The 22742-nt window shown below is 43.7% G+C and overlaps 1 protein-coding gene across 2 annotated transcripts in view; it reads right to left on the minus strand.

Annotated features, from left to right (window-relative positions):
• The window catches only part of ipo4 (importin 4), a 40624-nt gene extending 19379 nt beyond the window's left edge, over positions 1-21245 (minus strand). Inside the window, exons 1-18 of one of the 2 annotated variants that reach the window (XM_083653653.1) lie at positions 21017-21245; positions 20737-20823; positions 20518-20597; positions 20185-20226; positions 19874-20003; positions 19017-19196; positions 18581-18646; positions 18343-18444; positions 18061-18144; positions 17326-17481; positions 17136-17189; positions 15271-15380; positions 14827-14935; positions 8233-8362; positions 7082-7195; positions 6751-6864; positions 4368-4491; positions 51-162 (exon numbers count right to left, since the gene is read on the minus strand). In XM_083653653.1, coding sequence (XP_083509779.1) covers positions 51-162; positions 4368-4491; positions 6751-6864; positions 7082-7195; positions 8233-8362; positions 14827-14935; positions 15271-15380; positions 17136-17189; positions 17326-17481; positions 18061-18144; positions 18343-18444; positions 18581-18646; positions 19017-19196; positions 19874-20003; positions 20185-20226; positions 20518-20597; positions 20737-20823; positions 21017-21082 — 1860 coding nt within the window. In that variant the 5' untranslated portion in view covers positions 21083-21245. Of the gene's footprint in view, positions 1-50; positions 163-4367; positions 4492-6750; positions 6865-7081; positions 7199-8232; positions 8363-14826; positions 14936-15270; positions 15381-17135; positions 17190-17325; positions 17482-18060; positions 18145-18342; positions 18445-18580; positions 18647-19016; positions 19197-19873; positions 20004-20184; positions 20227-20517; positions 20598-20736; positions 20824-21016 lie in introns of both variants that reach the window. The other variant, XM_083653652.1, reaches the window with a different exon arrangement.
• Between the last annotated feature and the right edge of the window lie 1497 nt (positions 21246-22742).

A 22742-nucleotide genomic window follows, 5' to 3' on the forward strand; every position in this document is an offset into this window, starting at 1 on the left:
AAATAAATAAATAATATATATGATGTATAATGAGTGTGTGAGCTGTGTACCATGATGCCCTCGGTGGACTTGAGGGCAAGCAGCATGACGGTGGTGATGGCAGTGAGGTGAGGAGTCAGACAGTCGGGGCTGACTGTGGACACAGCAGAATACAGACTGTACCTGACAGAGAGAAAGACAGAGGGACAGAGGTAAAAGAAGGCTTAGACAAAGAGTTGTGGTTTATTTATGATAGATAGATAGATAGAGTACTTTATTCATCCCCGTAGGGAAATTCTGGCGTTACAGCAGCAGTAGCATCAATGACATCAACAACTAATTAAACAATAAAAAGTTACACAAATTCCCGTAGGTAAGGTGCAGAGCAAAAACAGCAGTATCAACATATTGCTAGAAAGAAGCAATAAACAATACAATACATAAATATGCAAACTACAATATATACAACTTTACTTCCACCGCCGTTACATCTTTCGTTTCCCGGAAACTGTAAGTATATTAAATGACTAAAGCTGTACACTGTTTAATTATTTATATTATAATTGTAATGACTATGCCGTACCCTGTATGGCATATTGTATTACATGTGCTAGTATAGCACATATAAATATAAATAGATCTATGGAGACATCCAGAAGCAAAAGTGCAGCTGTGGCAGGACATATGCAGGAGGGGGACACATGTCAACAAAATGCAGCTGTGGCAGGACATATGCAGGAGGGGGACAGATGTCAACAAAATGCAGCTGTGGCAGGACATATGCAGGAGGGGGACAGATGTCAACAAAATGCAGCTGTGGCAGGACATATGCAGGAGGGGGACAGATGTCAACAGAATGCAGATGTGGCAGGACATATGCAGGAGGGGGACAGATGTCAACAGAATGCAGATGTGGCAGGACATATGCAGGAGGGGGACAGATGTCAACAGAATGCAGATGTGGCAGGACATATGCAGGAGGGGGACAGATGCCAACAAAATGCAGATGTGGCAGGACATATGCAGGAGGGGGACACATGTCAACAAAATGCAGCTGTGGCAGGACATATGCAGGAGGGGGACAGATGTCAACAAAATGCAGCTGTGGCAGGACATATGCAGGAGGGGGACAGATGTCAACAAAATGCAGCTGTGGCAGGACATATGCAGGAGGGGGACAGATGTCAACAGAATGCAGATGTGGCAGGACATATGCAGGAGGGGGACAGATGTCAACAGAATGCAGATGTGGCAGGACATATGCAGGAGGGGGACAGATGTCAACAGAATGCAGATGTGGCAGGACATATGCAGGAGGGGGACAGATGCCAACAAAATGCAGCTGCGGCAGGACATATGCAGGAGGGGGACAGATGTTAACAAAATGCAGCTGTGGCAGGACATATGCAGGAGGGGGACAGATGTCAACAAAATGCAGCTGTGGCAGGACATATGCAGGAGGGGGACAGATGTCAACAAAATGCAGCTGTGTTAGGACATATGCAGGAGGGGGACAGATGTCAACAAAATGCAGCTGTGGCAGGACATATGCAGGAGGGGGACAGATGTCAACAGAATGCAGATATGGCAGGACATATGCAGGAGGGGGACAGATGTCAACAGAATGCAGATGTGGCAGGACATATGCAGGAGGGGGACAGATGTCAACAGAATGCAGATGTGGCAGGACATATGCAGGAGGGGGACAGATGTCAACAGAATGCAGATGTGGCAGGACATATGCAGGAGGGGGACAGATGCCAACAAAATGCAGCTGTGGCAGGACATATGCAGGAGGGGGACAGATGTCAACAGAATGCAGATGTGGCAGGACATATGCAGGAGGGGGACAGATGTCAACAGAATGCAGATGTGGCAGGACATATGCAGGAGGGGGACAGATGGTCAACAAAATGCAGCTGTGGCAGGACATATGCAGGAGGGGGACAGATGTCAACAGAATGCAGATGTGGCAGGACATATGCAGGAGGGGGACAGATGTCAACAGAATGCAGATGTGGCAGGACATATGCAGGAGGGGGACAGATGTCAACAGAATGCAGATGTGGCAGGACTAGGGATGTCAACGGTTAACCGTTAATCGATTAACCGTCGCTAACGTCGTTGTTCGGTTATTGCTGTCGGTCTATCAGTTAATATAAAAAAAAAAAAAAAAAAAAAAAAAAAAAATTTTGGTCTATTTACTCAATGAGCTCATGCCCAAACAAGGCGTGTCTATTTAGATGCTGAAATGTTAATGCTTTTTGTGTTAGAAATTCTAACACAAAAATAATTTGTGTTGAAATGTTGATGCTTTTTGTTAATGCTTGTTAATGCTTTTTGTGTTAGAAATTCTAACACAAAAAGCATTAACATTTCAGCATCTAAATAGACACGCCTTGTTTGGGCATGAGTTCATTGAGTAAATAGACAAAAAAAAAAAAAAAAAAAAAAAAAAAAAACATTTTTTTTTTTTTAATATTAAAAAATTATGAATTAACCGATAGGTTAATCGAAAGTGAAATTAACCGAAAATTGACATCCCTAGGCAGGACATATGCAGGAGGGGGACAGATGTCAACAGAATGCAGATGTGGCAGGACATATGCAGGAGGGGGACAGATGCCAACAAAATGCAGCTGTGGCAGGACATATGCAGGAGGGGGACAGATGTTAACAAAATGCAGCTGTAGCAGGACATATGCAGGAGGGGGACAGATGTCAACAAAATGCAGCTGTGGCAGGACATATGCAGGAGGGGGACAGATGTCAAAAGAATGCAGCTGTGGCAGGACATATGCAGGAGGGGCACAGATGTCAACAGAATGCAGCTGTGGCAGGACATATGCAGGAGGGGGACAGATGTCAACAGAATGCAGCTGTGGCAGGACATATGCAGGAGGGGGACAGATGTCAACAGAATGCAAAAGAATTGGGCAAAAAATGAAATCAAGCTAAGGCCGGCATAAAAATTTAGTACGGGCATCGCATGGGGGAAAGGGAGGTCAGGTGGATTTTTTTAAATCTGAAAAATATTTTGTATACTCAAGGTTGTATGTGACTACAGTTATGTTCTTTGTTTTGTTATTTTTGTTGTCTAATTTATGCTCTGGAAAAAATATAAGGACAGACTTTATATATGTATGTATTAGGGGTGTTACGGTACATGTATTCATCCCGTGAGTTCACGGTACGGGCATCACGGTACGGCAGTGTACGGTACGTGGAGCTCCACGACGAATACGCCAAATCCAGAAGGTGGCAGTAAAGCACCTAAATGAACGCTGTTTGAATGCCATTAAACGCCACAGAAGAAGAGACGCGAAAACAACACGAGTAAGCCGCCCATTTTGTCAGTCACTTTAACTAACGCTATGGCGAGAGGCGAGGTAGGCGAGATTCTGCGTTGTTCGGCAGTTGTTGGGTACGTCAGTGGAAACATGCTAACGCATCTCAGGCGACACCACCCAGATGCACCGCTCACCGGAGACAGGGTAAAGAAAACGGGACAACTGCTTCTCTCCACTGCTTTTAACCATCCTCTGAATGCCAACACAGACCGACACAAGAAGATTGCAGAGGCGATTGGCATCTACATTTCCATGGATATGCGCCCATATGCAGTGGTAGAGCAAGCCGGCTTCAGGCATTTATTAAACGTACTCGAGCCTCGTTACAAGGTCCCATGCCGTTCACACATGAGCGAAACCGTGGTCCCACCACGTCTGTACAAGCGCACACGAGCAGTGATTGAGCACGGCCTGTCCACTGCACCCGCCGTTGCATTAACAACTGATGGATACACGTCCCGTGCTACTGAAAGCTACCCCACCGTGACCGCACACTACATCAAAAAGTGAGTGGGAAATTAAGAATCCTGTTGTTCTAACGAGACCTGTGTATGAACAGCACAATAGCGCCCACCTAGCTGAGAAGCTACAAGAGGCAGTAGCAGCCCAGCGTTACATAAACCCAGCAGAGCCCTACATACAAACCCAGCACAGCCCTACATAAAATATAACCTAATGCAAGAGAGTGTATGTTCACTGTTAATGTACTGTTTACTGCTTGAAACAGGGCCATGCTGTACCAGTTTGTGACACTAGGTGGAGCACTAGTACTGCCTGTTCAAAATGAATGCCCAAGGTTCCAAATAAAAAATGAAAAGATGTTTTTTTTTTTTTTGCTTTTTCCCGCGTTGTACCATACCGTATTCGTACCGAACAGTGACCCCAAAACCGAGGTACGTACCGAACCGTGACTTTTGTGTACCGTGACACCCCTAGTATGTATGGACTGGTCTGTTGAATGGAGATTAAAAAAAAGGCATCATATCTCTCTCTCTCTCACACACACACACACACACACACACACACACAGTTACATACGTGCAGCGCCTCAGATCAGGGTCATCGATGGTGTCTGTGAGGTTGAGGCCCAGCTGAACACACTCTGCAGCCAGAGGACTGAAGACATCGTTGCCGATGGTCCGGGCCAGAACTGACAGAGTATCTGACAGAAAATGATCAACATCCATTCATTCAATACATTTGAGCTCCAGGGCGTAACAACAATCCAAGAGACTAGTGATTTCTGTAGATTTTGTAGGTGTGGTGGGTGGATGTCATTTTGTTTCAGAGACCCTGACTCCCTTCTGGACCTCTTAGGATTGGTTCCAGTAGGTGTTGCATGTTAAGAATGGATTTTATTTTGGTATGTATAATGTAGTTGTGCTGTAACTTGCAATTGTATTTATTGGGATGGGAGAAGAGGTACTTGAGTTCAACAATAAGGCCAGTTGAGTGAACTTTTATTGTATATTTATTTTTTTGTAACTGTGGGGGCAGAAACAAAACTAATAGGCTATGTACACCAGCTGCATTACGGCTCCGTGCAGCTGCCTGAACAGACCCACACCAATGTACGGTAATCTGTTAGACGTATGGACAGACCCACACCAATGTAATCTGTTAGACGTATGAACAGACCCACACCAATGTAATCTGTTAGACGTATGAACAGACCCACACCAATGTAATCTGTTAGACGTATGAACAGACCCACACCAATGTAATCTGTTAGACGTATGAACAGACCCACACCAATGTAATCTGTTAGACGTATGAACAGACCCACACCAATGTAATCTGTTAGACGTATGAACAGACCCACACCAATGTAATCTGTTAGACGTATGAACAGACCCACACCAATGTAATCTGTTAGACGTATGAACAGACCCACACCAATGTAATCTGTTAGACGTATGAACAGACCCACACCAATGTAATCTGTTAGACGTATGAACAGACCCACACCAATGTAATCTGTTAGACGTATGAACAGACCCACACCAATGTAATCTGTTAGACGTATGCGGGATCCAATAAAAATAGAATAGGTGTGTATTTTTTCCGTACCGCATGTATTGCCCATCCATTAACATGGGCGAGAGTCTGTCCCGTCAGGTTTACCGGATCCGCACGGAGAGCCGTATCACATCTGGTGTACATTGGTTTTAAGGAGCCGTATCACATCTGGTGTACATTGGGTTTAAGGAGCCGTATCACATCTGGTGTACATTGGTTTTAAGGAGCCGTATCACATCTGGTGTACATTGGGTTTAAGGAGCTGTATCACATCTGGTGTACATTGGGTTTAAGGAGCCGTATCACATCTGGTGTACATTGGTTTTAAGGCAATGTTCTTTGCACCCATTAACTCTGTGATTCCTGCTCGCATTGTCACCCTGGAAGGTGTCGCTGTTGAGTTTGTTGATACTTATACATATCTTGGCACATGGCTGGATACAAATCTTAACTTCAAATATCACATTTAAATGCCAACTAAGAAGCTCAAATTTACACTTGACTTAATGATATCATGTTTCGCTCCATCTTCTCATAAATGGCTGGTAACAAGTCTTTTATTGTGTCAGCTTGGTTTATAGATTTGCTTGCCCCACTGCCCTGGCCAAACTTGACCCACTTTATCATGCTGCTCTGAGATATACAGTATATCTAACTCACCATTGTTTGTTATATGTTCTGACTGGCTGCCCCTCACTTGCTTTGGGCAGGATGCAGCATTGTATTTTATATGTTCTGACTGGCTGCCCCTCACTTGCTTTGGGCAGGATGCAGCATTGGCACATTTTAATGTATAGAGCAGGCAAGTGACCCCGTTACAGAGGTATGCAACTCCTACAGCCTTAGATCAGCACTTGGGTTCGTTTTGAGGTGCCAATGCAAAAAGCAAGGCACCACAGAGGAAGGACTGAGGCTGTGTGTGACACAGCCTGAGGCTGGAAAAAGGAGTCTCTCTTATTTTGGCCTTTGGTCCTGGAACGACATGCAAGTTTGACTTAAACTGGATCCTCATATTTCTTTGGCTAGTTTCAAACATAAGATCACAGAGATCCTCGCCATTGGCTGCTCCTATCGAAATGTGTAACTTAGAATGCTATGTCTTATGTAATGTGCTTTTGTGCATGTGCGTTTTATGCTGTTTTAATTGTTTTCCATGACCATTGCCTTTGTCATACCCTGATGTGTGATTTTTGCTGCCTTCTTGGCCAGGTCAGCATTGTAAAAGAGATTTATATCTCAATGCGTTATCTGGTTAAATAAAAGTACGAATTTCCAGCTGTTGGGTGCCATCGAGGCTAAACGAGTTTAAAGGAAAACACTGCATCAGGGGTTCAAAAAGGTTCCAAATCTAATCAATGTCTTAATGTTTCCTTTAGATAAGAAGATGTTGGGGTTTACCTACCCAAGGCCTGAGTCTGCAGGGCCCTCATTTCCTCTGTGGTGGCAGTCAGGAAGCCCTTCAGGCTTTCGATGACTGGAGGGAAGTAGGGCACAAGCAGCTCCTTGGCAGCGTTTGCTGAAAATAAGACAAGACAGAGATTCACCTTTGGGCTTGGATCACTTCACTAATACAAATAGAAGCATTTTCAGCATTTCTCTAGAACAGGGGTGAGCAACCGTGTGCCGTGGACGAGTCTGCATTTTTTCATCGTACTGTGTAGGCTAAGGTGAGGTGACAGTCTGGGATTGCAAGAAAATGCAGGTATTCAGACGAAGTTTTGAAAACAACTTACCTATGGCACCAATGGCAGACACAGCCAGCTCTTTGATCTTGAGGTTTTCTGCGTTGTTGAGGGCAGACAGCATAGTGTCCATCAGGGTGGGCAGGTAGGGGGCGATCTCCGCTCCTGCTGATGGATGGATGAATAAATAAACAAACAAACAAACAAACAAACAAACAAACAAACAAACAAATAAACAAACAAACAAACAAATAAATAAATAAATAAATAAATAAATAAATAAATAAATAAATAAATAAAATAGAAAACATAAAGCATCTGGGATATTAAAAAGAAGTTCTTGGTGGGAATGAGTCTTTACCAAGAAACCTAGATGAAAAAGCTTTGGATAAAGCCATTACCATAAATATTTAAGTTTACGCCTTGGTGGTGCAGTGTTTCCACTAGGTTTGCTGCTTTCACAGGGTGGGGTAGGCCAGGGCGGGGGGATGAAATGAAATGGGTGCACATAAATTAGGCAAATAAGAATAAATCAATCAATCAATAAAAAATCTGGGGGGGGGGTGCAAGGCAATGGTAGGGGGTCTGTAAAGTGAATGCAGTTGCTAACAAACTCTGTGATGAATATCTCAATGAAAACACTGGGTTGGATAATCTATCCTAGGCAGGAAAAATATCAGGTTAAGATCATTTATATGAATATCTCATGATTCCCTTTATCATGAGCAAGACTTATAGGTTCAGATGTTTTTTTTTTATGTATATTTTTTATTGTTATTATACACAAAGATACAGGGCACAAAATCAACACAACTCACAGAACAACAACAGTTACAGGTACACAACGATGATACCAACAACAAGTATGACAACAATGATGACATCGAATAAGGGGGGGGGGTGTACAGATAATTCACAAATAGCTACACCAACAGTTAGATGACTAGCCTGGGTGGATGCTGTAGGCTGTGGGAACTAAGGTTGGTAGGAAACCTCTAGGATGGGCTGGCTTGCAGTGGGCTCTGGGTGTGGGTTATACAGGGGAAAAAATATCTGTGTGCTTGTAGGTCTAGGAAGGATCTTATAGTATCCCAGAGATCGCCTGCATCCTGGTCTAAGTCCCTGATGGAGGTGGCCTTTTCCAGGTTCAGATATGTTAACTACGGTCTCCATTATTGTATGAACCATTTCTTTCATCTTACCCAGGTTCTCCATGAAGTTCTCTAGGGCATAGAAGGCCTTGGTGACGTGGCCAACCTTTGCCTGGTTCAAGCAAGACATGTAGCCCAGCAGTAGAGGCATAATTTCTCCGCAGTAGCTGCTCACCTCTGGCTGGGGAGCAGAGGTGGAAAGACAGGGTGAGAACAACCGAGAATCAGGAGAGAGCAATGAAAAGTCTTTAAACACTAGACACTAATGAGAAGAACTGTCGAGTGTAGAGCTACAAACTTCATAGATTACAATGAGTGGTGCACTGTTATCAGGGCCAATGAGGGGTGCACTGTTATCAGGGCCAATGAGGGGTGCACTGTTATCAGGGCCAATGAGGGGTGCACTGTTATCAGGGCCAATGAGACAATGAGGGGTGCACTGTTATCAGGGCCAATGAGGGGTGCACGGTTATCAGGGCCAATGAGACAATGAGGGGTGCACTGTTATCAGGGACAATGAGGGGTGCACTGTTATCAGAGACAATGAGGGGTGCACTGTTATCAGAGACAATGAGGGGTGCACTGTTATCAGAGACAATGAGACAATGAGGGGTGCACTGTTATCAGGGACAATGAGACAATGAGGGGTGCACTGTTATCAGGGACAATGAGACAATGAGGGGTGCACTGTTATCAGGGCCAATGAGACAATGAGGGGTGCACTGTTATCAGGGCCAATGAGACAATGAGTGGTGCACTGTTATCAGGGCCAATGAGACAATGAGTGGTGCACTGTTATCAGGGCCAATGAGACAATGAGGGGTGCACTGTTATCAGGGACAATGAGACAATGAGGGGTGCACTGTTATCAGAGACAATGAGGGGTGCACTGTTATCAGGGACAATGAGGGGTGCACTGTTATCAGAGACAATGAGGGGTGCACTGTTATCAGGGCCAATGAGACAATGAGGGGTGCACTGTTATCAGGGACAATGAGGGGTGCACTGTTATCAGAGACAATGAGGGGTGCACTGTTATCAGGGCCAATGAGACAATGAGGTGTGCACTGTTATCAGGGACAATGAGGGGTGCACTGTTATCAGAGACAATGAGGGGTGCACTGTTATCAGGGACAATGAGGGGTGCACGGTTATCAGGGCCAATGAGACAATGAGGGGTGCACTATTATCAGAGACAATGAGGGGTGCACTGTTATCAGGGACAATGAGGGGTGCACTGTTATCAGGGACAATGAGGGGTGCACTGTTATCAGGGACAATGAGACAATGAGGGGTGCACTGTTATCAGAGACAATGAGGGGTGCACTGTTATCAGGGACAATGAGGGGTGCACTGTTATCAGGGACAATGAGACAATGAGGGGTGCACTGTTATCAGGGACAATGAGGGGTGCACTGTTATCAGGGACAATGAGGGGTGCACTGTTATCAGGGACAATGAGACAATGAGGGGTGCACTATTATCAGGGACAATGAGGGGTGCACTGTTATCAGGGCCAATGAGACAATGAGGGGTGCACTGTTATCAGGGCCAATGAGACAATGAGGGGTGCACTGTTATCAGGGACAATGAGGGGTGCACTGTTATCAGGGACAATGAGGGGTGCACTCAGGGACGTGCACAGAACATTAGAGGGGCAGGGGCTCAAATTCATAAAAGGGCACTACAGGGCGGAAATTTGAGGCAATTTGAAGGCCAATTTAGGGGTATAACTCATTTTAAATATTCCGATTTTAACCAGATTTAGAGGAATATCTCATTTTAGGATGAGACTTGTCACGGAAAAATAACTCCATAACTGAATAATATTAGTATATAAAAGTTGCATGCTGTTGCAATACTGTTGTGAAATCATTTAAGCATCAATATGTATTTGCTCCTTTTCTCCCTTTAGGTTGTTGTACTACAACAGATAGCAACACAGGCAGAAACATTGAACGATACTGAGTGAGGCTTGTAATATACCATGCATTTTAACCATAATTCTAAAAAGCAAGACAGAAGATTTAGATAAGGTGTATTAGAATTTTTTTTATTTTTTGCGGATTCAACAACACAACATCCCTTTCCAATAGTGTAAAGTAAAAAATATTTTCAAGAGCAACAATTCTGCATTTGTTCCCTATATTTTGGTTATTTATTTATTGGGTGGTTTATTTATTTATGTATTTATTTATTCATTCATTTTTGGGTTCATTTTTGGGTTGGTGCCTTCAGGGGCAGTTTAGAAAAACACTGCTCCATGCAGAGGCCTATTACAAATGGTGCATTCAAGGCCAAGAGAGCTCGGAAAAGGCATTTCTCTTTGAATGCTGCCTTCAGTGACGGCATGGAAAGGGCAATTTCCATACAAAGCACCATTAGAAATGCATTCATGGTCAGGAAAGGGCACTTTTTATTTTATTTTTTAATGTGTCTGAGCTGTTTGTTTTGTTCATGTGTTGTTGGAATGAAAATGAAAAATGTATTATAATTAAAAAAAAAAAAAAAAAAAAAAAAAAAAAGGGCATTTTTTTACAGACGGAAAAAAAGGCAGGGGCTCAAGCCCCCTTTCATGTCTATGTGTGCACGTGCGTGCACTGTTATCAGGGACAATGAGGGGTGCACTGTTATCAGGGACAATGAGACAATGAGGGGTGCACTGTTATCAGGGACAATGAGGGGTGCACTGTTATCAGGGCCAATGGCGGGCGAAAATGTAAGTACTTGATACTGGGGAATGAGCTGATGCCAAGGCGAGCCCCGATGCTGTAGATTGTGTACCATTTCAAAATACCAAATGTCAGCGAATAAATAAATAAATGGCTTGAGCAGTGATCTATTTATTAAATATTATCTTGCTAAAGAAGTTGCTAGGTTGGTATATCTATATAATGAGAAGTATTGGCAAAAAATCAAAATAAATTACTAAAAGACTGGTTTTGCGCTAAAATGGCATAGGCAAAGTCCTATCTTTAATAATTTTGCCCTTCTCCCCGGGGGTAATCCGTTCTCCTTCAATGGGTGGGCTGAGAAAGGGGTTAATGTCCTGTCTGATACCTGTGATGATAATGGTCTTAGAATGTTTAACGACCTGTGTGCCTGTGGCATACGGTGTCCCCTGGAGATCTTCCCTCCCAACCCATAAACTCCACTCGCTGCTGGATGTAGGTGTTAGGACGAGACTCACGAGAGGCTTAGTTTCTGTTGTCTTACTAGAATCCACTTATAAGCCTCTTGCTGTTCACCAAGTGTGCACTAGGGATCTCAATTTCTCTGATGAGAAAATGTGTTGGCTGACGGTCTGGGACAACCTGGATGGCACTTCCAAAAATCTTAACCACAAGCTTATACACTTCAAACTCCTACACAGAGTGTATCTTTCTCCGAGAAGGCGACACCTCATGAAGCTTACACCCTCTCCTGTTTGTGATCTCTGCTCTCTGGGTCTAGTAGGAACTTTCTTGCATATGTTTTGGGAATGTCCTGGAGTGGCGTCTTTTTGGAGTCTGGTAGCTTCCACATTATCTTATTAGAGAGACATTCCTTGTTGTCCCAGGCTGCTGCTTTTAAATGATACCTCTTCAGTAAACCTATCATCTTCTCATACTACTTTACTTGTTGGCCTAACAGCAGCTAAGAAAAGGTTAGCCATGAGCTGGAAGCCTCCTCACACCCTCAATCATATCCAGTGGCTACAATCATTCTTGAGTATCCTCTACATCAGACCTATCCACCTTATTTTTGGCGGCCATTTTGCCTTATGTTAACTATGGGTTCTATTTCCGGTGTAACCAATTTAGATAACCCCCCAGCCCCCGACAAAAAAAAGTCTATGAGGATTTTACCCTTTTACAGCAGAGCCATTCTGCTCTACAGCCGTGTCGTTCGGGTGCTGGGATAACGTAATGCATTGTGGGTAGTCGGCTACTAACTGTGGCTAATGTTAGCGGCTAGCTAGCTATGTTACATGGCAGTAAAACACCACCAAATTGATTTAACTTTTAACCATTTCGAGTAACACACATTTCGAGTTTCCATACGGACCTCCAGCGTTGGTTAGTTGTTTATAACGTGACTATATTTATAACTTTTATAACGGACTCCAGCTTCCGGTTTATAATTCGGGTCTGCAGCCAGAGTATAACAAAGGAAATGGCAAGCGGCAACAATGAGTCACGTTAAACCAGACCTTGTACCCACAATTCTTTTTTACAGTGGGGCATTCAAAAATAAGGTGGATATATATATATATATATATATATATATATATACCGTAAAACTTCTAATAGGGGCCCTCTCCCCAATTGCCGCCGAGTCTCCAATAACCGCAGGGGGTCAAACTCAATTTTGCACATAAGCGCCGGTCTTCCGGTTATTAGAATAAATATGTTTTTTCTCCCCCATTAGGCCTACGGTATGTTTTTGTGTTGACTGAATTCAGTCACTTACGGTAATGACGTGTGTTTTGGAGGAAGTCAGGCGGAAGTCAGTCATGCTCTTTCTCCCCGTCAGACAGTTTTATATTTTATTCGGACATGTATTGGAAACTTGTCTTGGCATCTACGTATTTGGTAAGTCTGCTTGTTTGTCTAGTAGTGCTGCAGTGCTGTTTCGTTAGCGTTAGTTTGGTAGCTAACGTTAGCGTGCGTTCTACAATGACGTTGCTATGACTTTCCAATGAAACACTAGTCTCGCTGGTCAGCGTCCCCTCCCTACTCACGGAAGGGAGAGGAGGCTGGCCAGCGAGACTAATCATCTTCATGATTAAAAGGCTAAAAGTAATCTCATGTGTAAGAAATGACTGTTCTACATTGAAGTAAAAATGTAAATAATTAACTTGTTTGTTTTGGATTTATTTAGCTTCAAGAGTGCATTTTTGTTCGTGTGGCTTTGAGAATCCCGGGCCACTTACTGATACTTATGCTTAAATTAACCCACTCATATTCTGGTTTATTTCAAGAAAAACATTTTGGTCCCATTTATCATCAAAGTTCCTGGGTTACGGCATGACAATATTTGTTCGGGCCCCGGCAACTATCTGGGTTTCTCATGTGGCCCCCTATGAAAAATAATTACCCACCCCTGCTCTACATGGAGCTGTCTGTAGCCAGATTGCATGTCACTCATTAACTCTTTCATTGCTTTCCTATGCTAGTTGTTAGTCCTCGGTTGCCTGCATGGCCTGTGTAATATATATATATATATATAGACCCCTTATACAGCTTGTCAACATTGAGCTGCGCGCGCAACATGTAGGCAGAAAACCGTCAGCCCAGCATTCACAGACAGTGAAAAAGCCCCGCTGTCAGGACTGCTCTATGCCCATCTGCAACACACAGTTATATTTTAGTTTTAAAATGCAGTTCTCGGCTTACTACCACAGCTTATCGCCTAGTGATAAGCAATGTTATGCATCGAAATTAACGTTGTTTAATGGGATATGTCTTACAGACCCATACGCACTGGCGCTGTCAATTGGCCAAGCGTAGTGGCCGGCAATACATATCGTGCATTCCTTTATAACTGGGGATAGCGTAGATAATTATTCTGTAACTTGCAAAGATATATTGTTATGTTGATAATGCACACAACTCAATAATGACATTATGTAACGTTACTTGGTCGTTAACTAACCGAGCGATGTGGCTGAGCAGCCTACAGCTACAGGCAGCTTACCTGATTATGAAGAGCACTACAAAGTTGGGCATTTTTAATGATGTCCTCATTCCAATCAGTTCAACTCAATAATGACATTATTTAACGTTACTTGGTTGTTAACTAACCGAGCGATGTGGCTGTTACTAGCAGCCTACTACAGTTTACCTGATATGAAATGAGCGAGCACTGCAAAGTCGGGCATTTTTAACGATTTCCTCTTTCGGCTTGCAACCAAAGACACCTACGGTTAGCATAAAAGCAGTATGAGTTGACGGGATTCGGTAAAACTTTAGTCCTTGCTTTTAATGCTAACCGTAGGTGTCTTTGGTTGCAAGCCGAAAGAGGAAATCGTTAAAAATGCCCGACTTTGCAGTGCTCTTCATAATCAGGTAAGCTGCCTGAAACTGTAGGCTGCTCAGCCACATCGCTCGGTTAGTTAACGACCAAGTAACGTTACATAATGTCATTATTGAGTTGTGTGCATTATCAACATAACAATATATCTTTGCAAGTTACAGAATAATTATCTACGCTATCCCCAGTTATAAAGGAATGCACGATATGTATGACTAGGCTTGGCCAATTGACAGCGCCAGTGCGTATGGGTCTGTAAGACATATCCCATTAAACAACGTTAATTTCGATGCATAACATTGCTTATCACTAGGCGATAAGCTGTGGTAGTAAGCCGAGAACTGCATTTTAAAACTAAAATATAACTGTGTGTTGCAGATGGGCATAGAGCAGTCCTGACAGCGGGGCTTTTTCACTGTCTGTGAATGCTGGGCTGACGGTTTTCTGCCTACACGTTGCGCACGCAGCTTGCTTTGTTGTCATTGTGACGTAGGCGTATAATTGGTCTATATATACTGTGTGTGTGTGTGTGTGTGTGTGTGTGTGTGTGTGTGTGTGTGTGTATATATATATATATATATACAGTATATACACTGTATATGTTGCAGTGGTAGATGTGTCCTGGCTCACCTGTAAATATTCAGAGAACTGTCCAAGGGCAAAGAGGCCGGCACTGCGCACCACCTGATTACTATCAGAAAGACTCTGGCACACTGTCTGCAGCAATGATGACAGCATCCTAACACACACAGACACGTGAGTACATAAACAGATTACAGTACAACAGACTGTTTGCTCCTAGATCTGCTATGTCAGAGATGTTTAATTCTGAATTTCAGCCTGGTAACTAATCACCAGGCATTTGTCATACTAGGTCATTAATGCAGTAGCATGAAAAATCATGATTAGATTTGCGAAAGGACAAACAAGGACTTTTACATTCAATTGTGACAAACTGAAGCCTACATAGAGATTTTTTTTTTAAACTAGCGAATGGTACAACGCATTGAAGTGAGAGAAACGCAACACAACATACTAAACTAGTGAACATGTCTTCAAGTCTACTGAACTTACTTTGTGCGTATGTGATCAGCACATCCTTCAGCCAGCACGGCCAGACACATGAGGCCCCCCTTCCTTTCATAGGGGTTTTGACTGGCAAGGCAGGCCTGGGTGAGGGGCATCTAATACACAAAACACAACACAATACATTGTCAGTTCAAGTCAAGTCAAGTTTATTTGTAAAGCCCCAATTCACAAGCATGTCTCAGAGGACTTCACAGAGAATATGTCTAGCTAAATCTAGCTGACACAACAGTAACAATTACAGTAGCAATAATAACAACAAGATTGAACAATCATATGAATGATAGAGAGAGACAGAGAAGGCTCTTTCACACCGGCCTTGAAAGCCGAAAAATGCAGGGAAAATAGGATTCGCGCATCCGATGTGAAAGTCGTGAACGCGCTTTGGTGGATAATTGTTTTACGCCTTTTGTCCCGCGACGGTAGGTAGTCACAGCGCCGGGTTACCTGGCAACCCGCCTCCATTTGAAAGCGTCATCGCAGCAAGCCGGAAAAGGTGCGAATGGTCAGCTCATTCATAAAAAAATTACAGGGGAAATCACCTCATGTATCAAGAAAGTGCAGGAGTGAAAGTAAAAAAAGTAGCCTATACAATCATGACTGCAGGGACGCCAGGAGGAATGCTCCGTGCGGTTAGGCTTTATGCTCAAACAATGTTGACATTAGGTAAAATGAACGGATATAATAATAAGCTTCAGAGGGCTATAGCCGTCTGTGGCGAGTTGGTCTGATGATATTCCCCCTCGAAATCAGCTCTGTGCATTCCCTTACAAAAACTACTAACGTTAAGTAGTCATGTGCATTTATAGCCTATACTATTCCCCCGACGAACGTTATGCAGACTGCAGCTGTTTGATATGCGGGCGGTCGTGTATCGTTCCAATTTTAGTAGGACACCATATCGATCTGCCCGCCCACCATGCGAGTGCGGCGGCGGAGCCCGTTTTGGCGAGTCCGCCCACCATGCGAGTGCACCTATCCTCCCAGATCAGCGGACTAGGAGAAGGAGGGAAGTAGGCTATTGTTGTTGAATGAATTCGTTCATCATACAGTAGCCAGGCTACACTAACCTATGAAAATATTCATTTGGGCTAGGAGGAGCTGGAAATCCCTCCGCTCGCCTTTCAATCCGGGAGCAGGGGATTTCACCTGAAAGTACACAGCAGCACGGGAATGTGGCCCTGCTGCTTGGCTCTGTGTGAAAGCAATTTCTGTGGCGAGGCTGCCAGGCTTTACGGGCTTCCCGAACTACAATTTTGCGTGATCTGTGTTTGAAAGAGCCTAGAGAAAGGGAGAAAAGGGGGATGGAATGTGGGGGAGGAGAGAACAGGGAAGGGAGGAGGTGGGGAGGGAACATGGGAATGTGGGGGAGGGGAGAGCGGGGAAAGGGAGGAGGTGGGGCGGAGCAAGGGAGGGAGAGCGGGGGGAATGTGGGGGAGGAGAGATCAGGAAAAGGAAGGAGGTGGGGAGGGAGAGTGGGGGAAATGTGGGGGAGGAGAGAGCAGGAAAAGGGAGGAGGTGAGGAGGGAGCAGGGGAGGCAGAGGGGGGATGTGGGGGAGGAGGGAGCAGGGAAAGGGAGGAGGTGGGGAGCAGGCAATGTGGGGGAGGAGAGAGCAGGGAAAGGGAGGAGGTGGGGAGGGAGCAGGGGAAGGGGGGGAAGAGAAGAGCAGAACAGATAGAATATATCTGTTGCCTGAGTAAGGGCCGTCACACACTGACCTCCGGGTTAATTCAAGTATGCATGTATCTACTGTATCTAGAGTAGAACCAGACACAAAAGACTGAAAAAGAAACTAAAACATAGTTCATGTTACCATAACAGATCAAATTGGTATTGTTCGAGATGATTTACCAGTTGTTGGCACAGTTTCTCTGGAGGCATGTGGAGGGCCATAGTGTCAATAATCTGGAAACACACAAACATTTCAACAAGTTAGTTTGTCTTTCTTGAAACTCCAAACGAAAGCTACAAAAGCTTTTGCAAAGAACACTTTGTTTTCAGGCTATAGGAGGACCACCAAGATTAAATAATGTTGCCCCACCTGAGCAGCACATTGTTTGGGGTTATCGTTATCCGTGCCATCTCCGCTGTCTTCCTCTTCATCCTCTGGGTCCTCCTCACCAGGTGGGGGTGCCGCACTCAGCACAGGGAAGATGGTCTGCAGAATGGGGTTCAGCAGCTTCTGCTTGAGCACCGTCTACAAAAGAGAAAAAAGATTGAGAATGAGACCGTTTCTATTTAACTAATGCAAAGCTCTTCAGCCAAGCAATTACTTTTGGTCCAGCTATGTTGAAGTTGAGTGATGAGCCAGAGAAGCAAAGCAAAATTATTCCCGAGATGCCATTAAAAAATTGTTTTGCAAGGAAACAGGCAAACTTGGAAAAACAGGAATATTGTTACTTTAGAATATACCATACCTCATGCCATGTCCTTCTACAATACTAGAAACCCAGTTCTAGCTGAGGGAAATTCCCAAAAGAATCTAATTTGGAGTCAGTTTTACAATTTAATTTTCCCAGAAAGTGTGGAAAACTAGGTTTGGGGGTGAGTTTCAGTCAATGCATGGGGAAATTTGAAAATATCTCCAATGGCTACATCTTTGATGTTCGCCATTGCTAACTGTCCATTTTTGACTTCTTAAAATTATTTGCCCTTTAGTTCAAAGCTCATCATGTTGTGATGTGTAGTCTAGTTTTAGGGGTGGAGGATAGGGGTCCTTGTATACTCAAGCGTGGATGTAGGCCACCTATTTATAGCAGCAGACAGGTGACTTTACCTTGCTCTTCAGCCGGATGAGGAAGGCGATGCAGGAGAGAGCTTTCACCCGCAGGGAGTTGCTCAGTGTAGTGTCAGCGCCCACCTAACACACACACACACACACACACACACACACACACACACACACACACACACTTAAACTTCTCCCCCATGACCCCATAAACATCACAGGTAACGAGCAGCATCTGTTAGTTCGGATACTTTGAATGTAACAATTTGCGAAGTCAGAAGTCAAAACCAATTTAGAACAACAAAATACTAAACACACTACAGAGCTCACCTCTAAGCAGAAGTGGACAATGTCAGCGATATGAGGCACGATGATGGACACCTCACTCTCCATCAGCTCATCAAACACCTCCATGGCCTCACTGGCTTGATCCTGTGTACACACAGACAAGCCAAACAATTGTATACCGGTACTTATTTTTCTGATCTTATACCCTCAAGGTTTCCACTTGACCAGCAGCTGTAGCAGCAACACCTGAGTAAAATGTAATAAAAACATCCCAATTTACCTGATCTGCTTTGATGAGGTGTTTCAGAGCAACAATCAGACTTGGGATGAGGGAACGCATCTGGTTCTGTAAGAGAGCAAAGTTTCACTTCAATCAATACAAGTGGTCTCGGATTATCAAGCATTCTAAAAGTTAACTTTCAGTGATTTTGTGGCAATGTTTTACTTTGGTGCAATAAGTGATGAGCCCTGTGAAAACTGATATCTATGTATTGATATTTTTTTTATCCTGTTTTATTCATTGTGCATTTTAAATTTCTTGTCTGTTTTTATTGTAAAGCACTTTGTAAAAGTGCTATATAAATACATTTTATTATTATTATTATTAAACGTGTTTGCAAAGCCAAATCCATCCCTCCTGAAATACGGTAGCTCAAATATCAAAAAGCTATAAAAAAATGTGTCACCCATGTCTGACAGTGGTGACAGTGCCTCACCATCTCCTCTGAGCCGGTGTATGCGGTGATAGCGGTGAGGGTGAGGATGCAGTAGTACAGGGCTGTTGGGTTGTTGAGGTCCTGTAGCAAGGTACCAAAAAGCTGCAGCAGCTGCTTGTAGTGAGGCTTGAAGGGCTCAGGGTTGGACTCCACCACCTTGCTCAGGAGCAGGAGGCCCACCTGGGATGGGAAAAGAGGGGTCAATATTACAAGTTCCAAGTCTTTTACTGGCCGAGGATGAGTAAAAAACATACAAGAGGAGACATTCAATTATTTAAAATGCTCAAAACAAACTAAGTCTAAAATAGTCAAAGAGATAGCTGAAATGGCACTTTGACTTGTTCTCACATCTGTCCCGGCCGTATCAACCAAATATTTTTTGCTTTCAGGTATAAAATGTGGCAATTTTGCAAGAGCCATTTTTACTTCATTTTGGCATCCACACAGGGTTGGAAATTAGTATCAATCAAAAAGTAAGTCTAAGTAAATCTTTATTTATATAGCACCTTTCAAAAATGTAATTACAAAGTGCATCACAAAAAGAAAGATAAAGGGTAACTAAATGAAAGAATTAAAAAAATATATATATACACATCCAACACATACACATTGTATATACTGTACATACATACACATATTTAATAACAATAACAATAATTTCTGTCTTGGAAGCAACCAAATGACTAGAAATACTGCACGCTTCGTGTGCTTATTTCTAGCATGCGCACAGCTCACAGGCAAGCAATTGTGCACCGCCGCATGGAACCGCTGGCACCTTTTTATAGTAGTGAGATAAGATTAAAAAATAAATAAACCAATATATCTACTTTATCTGAATTCTTATAGCCTTGCTGTACCTGTCTGTCCTGAGGGTTGTTGCTATTGGTGGACTGGTTGAGGAGCTCCAGCAGGGCAGGCCAGCGGTCAGGAGTCTCATGTTTGACCATCACCGCGCTTAGCTGGGAGAGGGAGTGGCGCACTGTGTGTCTAGAACAAGAGCAGGCTCATTCAGGTGTGATATATTTAACAGGTGTGGGTGTGCCTTCGCATGTAGCTGTATCAAGCAGCCCAATTGTATTACAATTATGTCCATGTCAATGCCATTTTCAACAAACTAAATCTGGGTCATCAAGGATAGTAGGTCATTATTGTTGAAGGAATAGCTTACTCTGATTCTTGCATGAAAGCCTGCAGCACCACCGCCTTAAGGCTGTAGAAACAAACAACAAAAAACATCTCAATTACAACTCTGACTCTGATAAGCTTTCTACTGCGGAGTCCTGATATTAAATAGTTGCAAGATTATTTTCATATAAACATGGGTGAGCAAGTTGCAACCAAATTTCTCGGCTGAGAATGTTTCAAAATGCCTACAGTATAGCAAAAGTGTGCCTTGTAAATGATTAAAGACTGCTCACTTGAATTGACCTGAACTGCATTGGATTCAATGAAGTGAAATATAAAGGCAATGGAAAGGAATGAGGGAGTAGGAAAAGCAAACCTCTCTCTGTGATCAGAGCTGATCTTCTTCCAGTGTTTCTTCACTCTCATCCTAAGCATCACTGCTGCTGACTGACGAATCTAGATCAATTGAGACAGAGGTGAAATGAGACAAGTCATACAGTGTAGTACATAACTGACAGGACACAAGGACAAGAGTTGATAACCCTCTCACTCTCACAATAAAACAAGCATTTTCAGGGCATTCTACTACACACACCTGGGGGTTTTGGGAGCCAGTCATGACAGCACACAGGGCTGGGATAATGGCTGGGTCTTTGAAAGCCTGCTTCAGCTGGGCTGTGGCCTGTGGGGGGGAACAATAGACATCACTAGACTGGCTGACATAAGCAGACTGCCCTGGTAACTCTCATTGACAGCCAGGTTACAGTAGCTAACTTAGTTACTAACTTGTTGGCTACCAAAATTCCAAACAAGACAGCTAATAGCTGTCTAGCAAACTAAGCCAAGTTACCCATAACGTTAGCTGGTAGTGTTACCTGCTGAATAACGGCATTATCAGGCTGTGTCAGCTGTGAAAGAATTTGCTCAAGTTCCTCTGACATCTCGTCTCTTCTCTTCTGCGGTACTCTTTTTCAAAAGGTGGATAGCTAACGTTAGCCAGCTAAATGAGTTGTCCTTCTGCGATGTGGCAGTCGTCAAGTAACGTTACACCTGTCAAATATGTAAACAGGTCCTCTCTGGGAAATTGGCAGCTTTGCTATCTATCAAGCTAGCTGTTTAAATCCACAGTAAAGACAGTTAAATAGCATGAATAGTTAAGCCGAGGTAAAGAGCGGCGGCCGGACTCGGTGGAGATTCGAGTCGTAATGCTCGGGCTCGGGCCAGCATGCGGGACAGAACCGGCCAAGAGTAGCATGTGAGTTGAGTTAAAGGGACATGCAGCCACTGCCAGTAGCTTCCCCAGCGTTATGCAACCGCACAGCGCCTGCCGCTGGAAAGGAGGCCATGTTGCAAACATGAGTTTAACTGACCTATAATCATCAACTTAGCAGCCGGCCAGGTTAGGTTTGTAGGTTAGAGATGCGATAGACCATATTTAAATCATTTGCACATGTTTAGATCAGTGGTTTCCCGAAGCAGGTCAGGAAAATGAGCAAAAAGCACCGACAGAGTACCAAGTCATATCTATTAACATCATCTTCTCGGATAGGGTTCTGTAGGAAATGTTGTCCATGGTCTTGTTGTTGATCTGTTTGGGGGGTCCTTGATATGAAAAAGTTTGGGAATGCCTGGTTGAATTATATATAGTATTTTTACAGTCTATCGTTGAGACAAAGGGGAGTGAGTCTCACATACAAACAATTAAACACAACTTTCATGACGAATCTATACTCACACTGAATGTGAAACAAGATACTTGCATGCAACTAAAGACTGCACCAGGCCTAATTCAGTAAAACAAGGCTATTTGCTCAACAGTTTTGCTTTCAGGTCAATTTAGTCTGCTGCTACAGAGTAAGAAAAAGTTCCAAGTTTCACATGATGGCAAAGCAAAAATAATATGAATTTGCAAATAAACCACAAATCTGCATTGAGATTTGTTCCAGTGCTCTATATATGTTGACACAACAGCGCATTTCTACTTGGTACAAATGCACCTCCAAAATAGGCCTTAATATCAAACGGCTGATATTCTCAACCCACCACATGGTAATGCACACCTGTTTTACACAACCCCCTCCTGAATGTGTACCCGCTTCACTCTCTCTCTCTCTCTCACACACACACACACACACACACACACACACAGACACACACACACAGACACAGACACAGACACAGACACAGACACAGACACAGACACACACACACACACACACACACACACACACACACACACACACACACACACACACACACACACACACACACACACACACACACACACACAGTCCAGCTAGAGATCAGTAGCAATGCAAATGTCCCCATTAGGCTCACTGATCTTGCATCGTCTCAGCACTAACTGATCATTACCACGTCAAAACAGCCAAGGAGGGGGGACACAAACAACCACTTGGATGTAACACAGGGTCTAATCTGAGTCATCTTTGTCAAAGGATTGCAAATAGGGGAGAGAGTACCCTGCATCTGCATGTCCAGCCTATTGTGCGGCGTCAGAGGGCTGTCTGAATGTGAAATGAGTCAGTCTTTGTTTGAAGCCCCAAAAGGTCCAGTTAAACACTTATCTTGTGTGTATGTCTG

Source organism: Poromitra crassiceps, assembly GCF_964638095.1.
Source record: "Poromitra crassiceps genome assembly, chromosome: 2".
Classification (NCBI taxonomy): Eukaryota; Metazoa; Chordata; class Actinopteri; order Beryciformes; family Melamphaidae; genus Poromitra; species Poromitra crassiceps.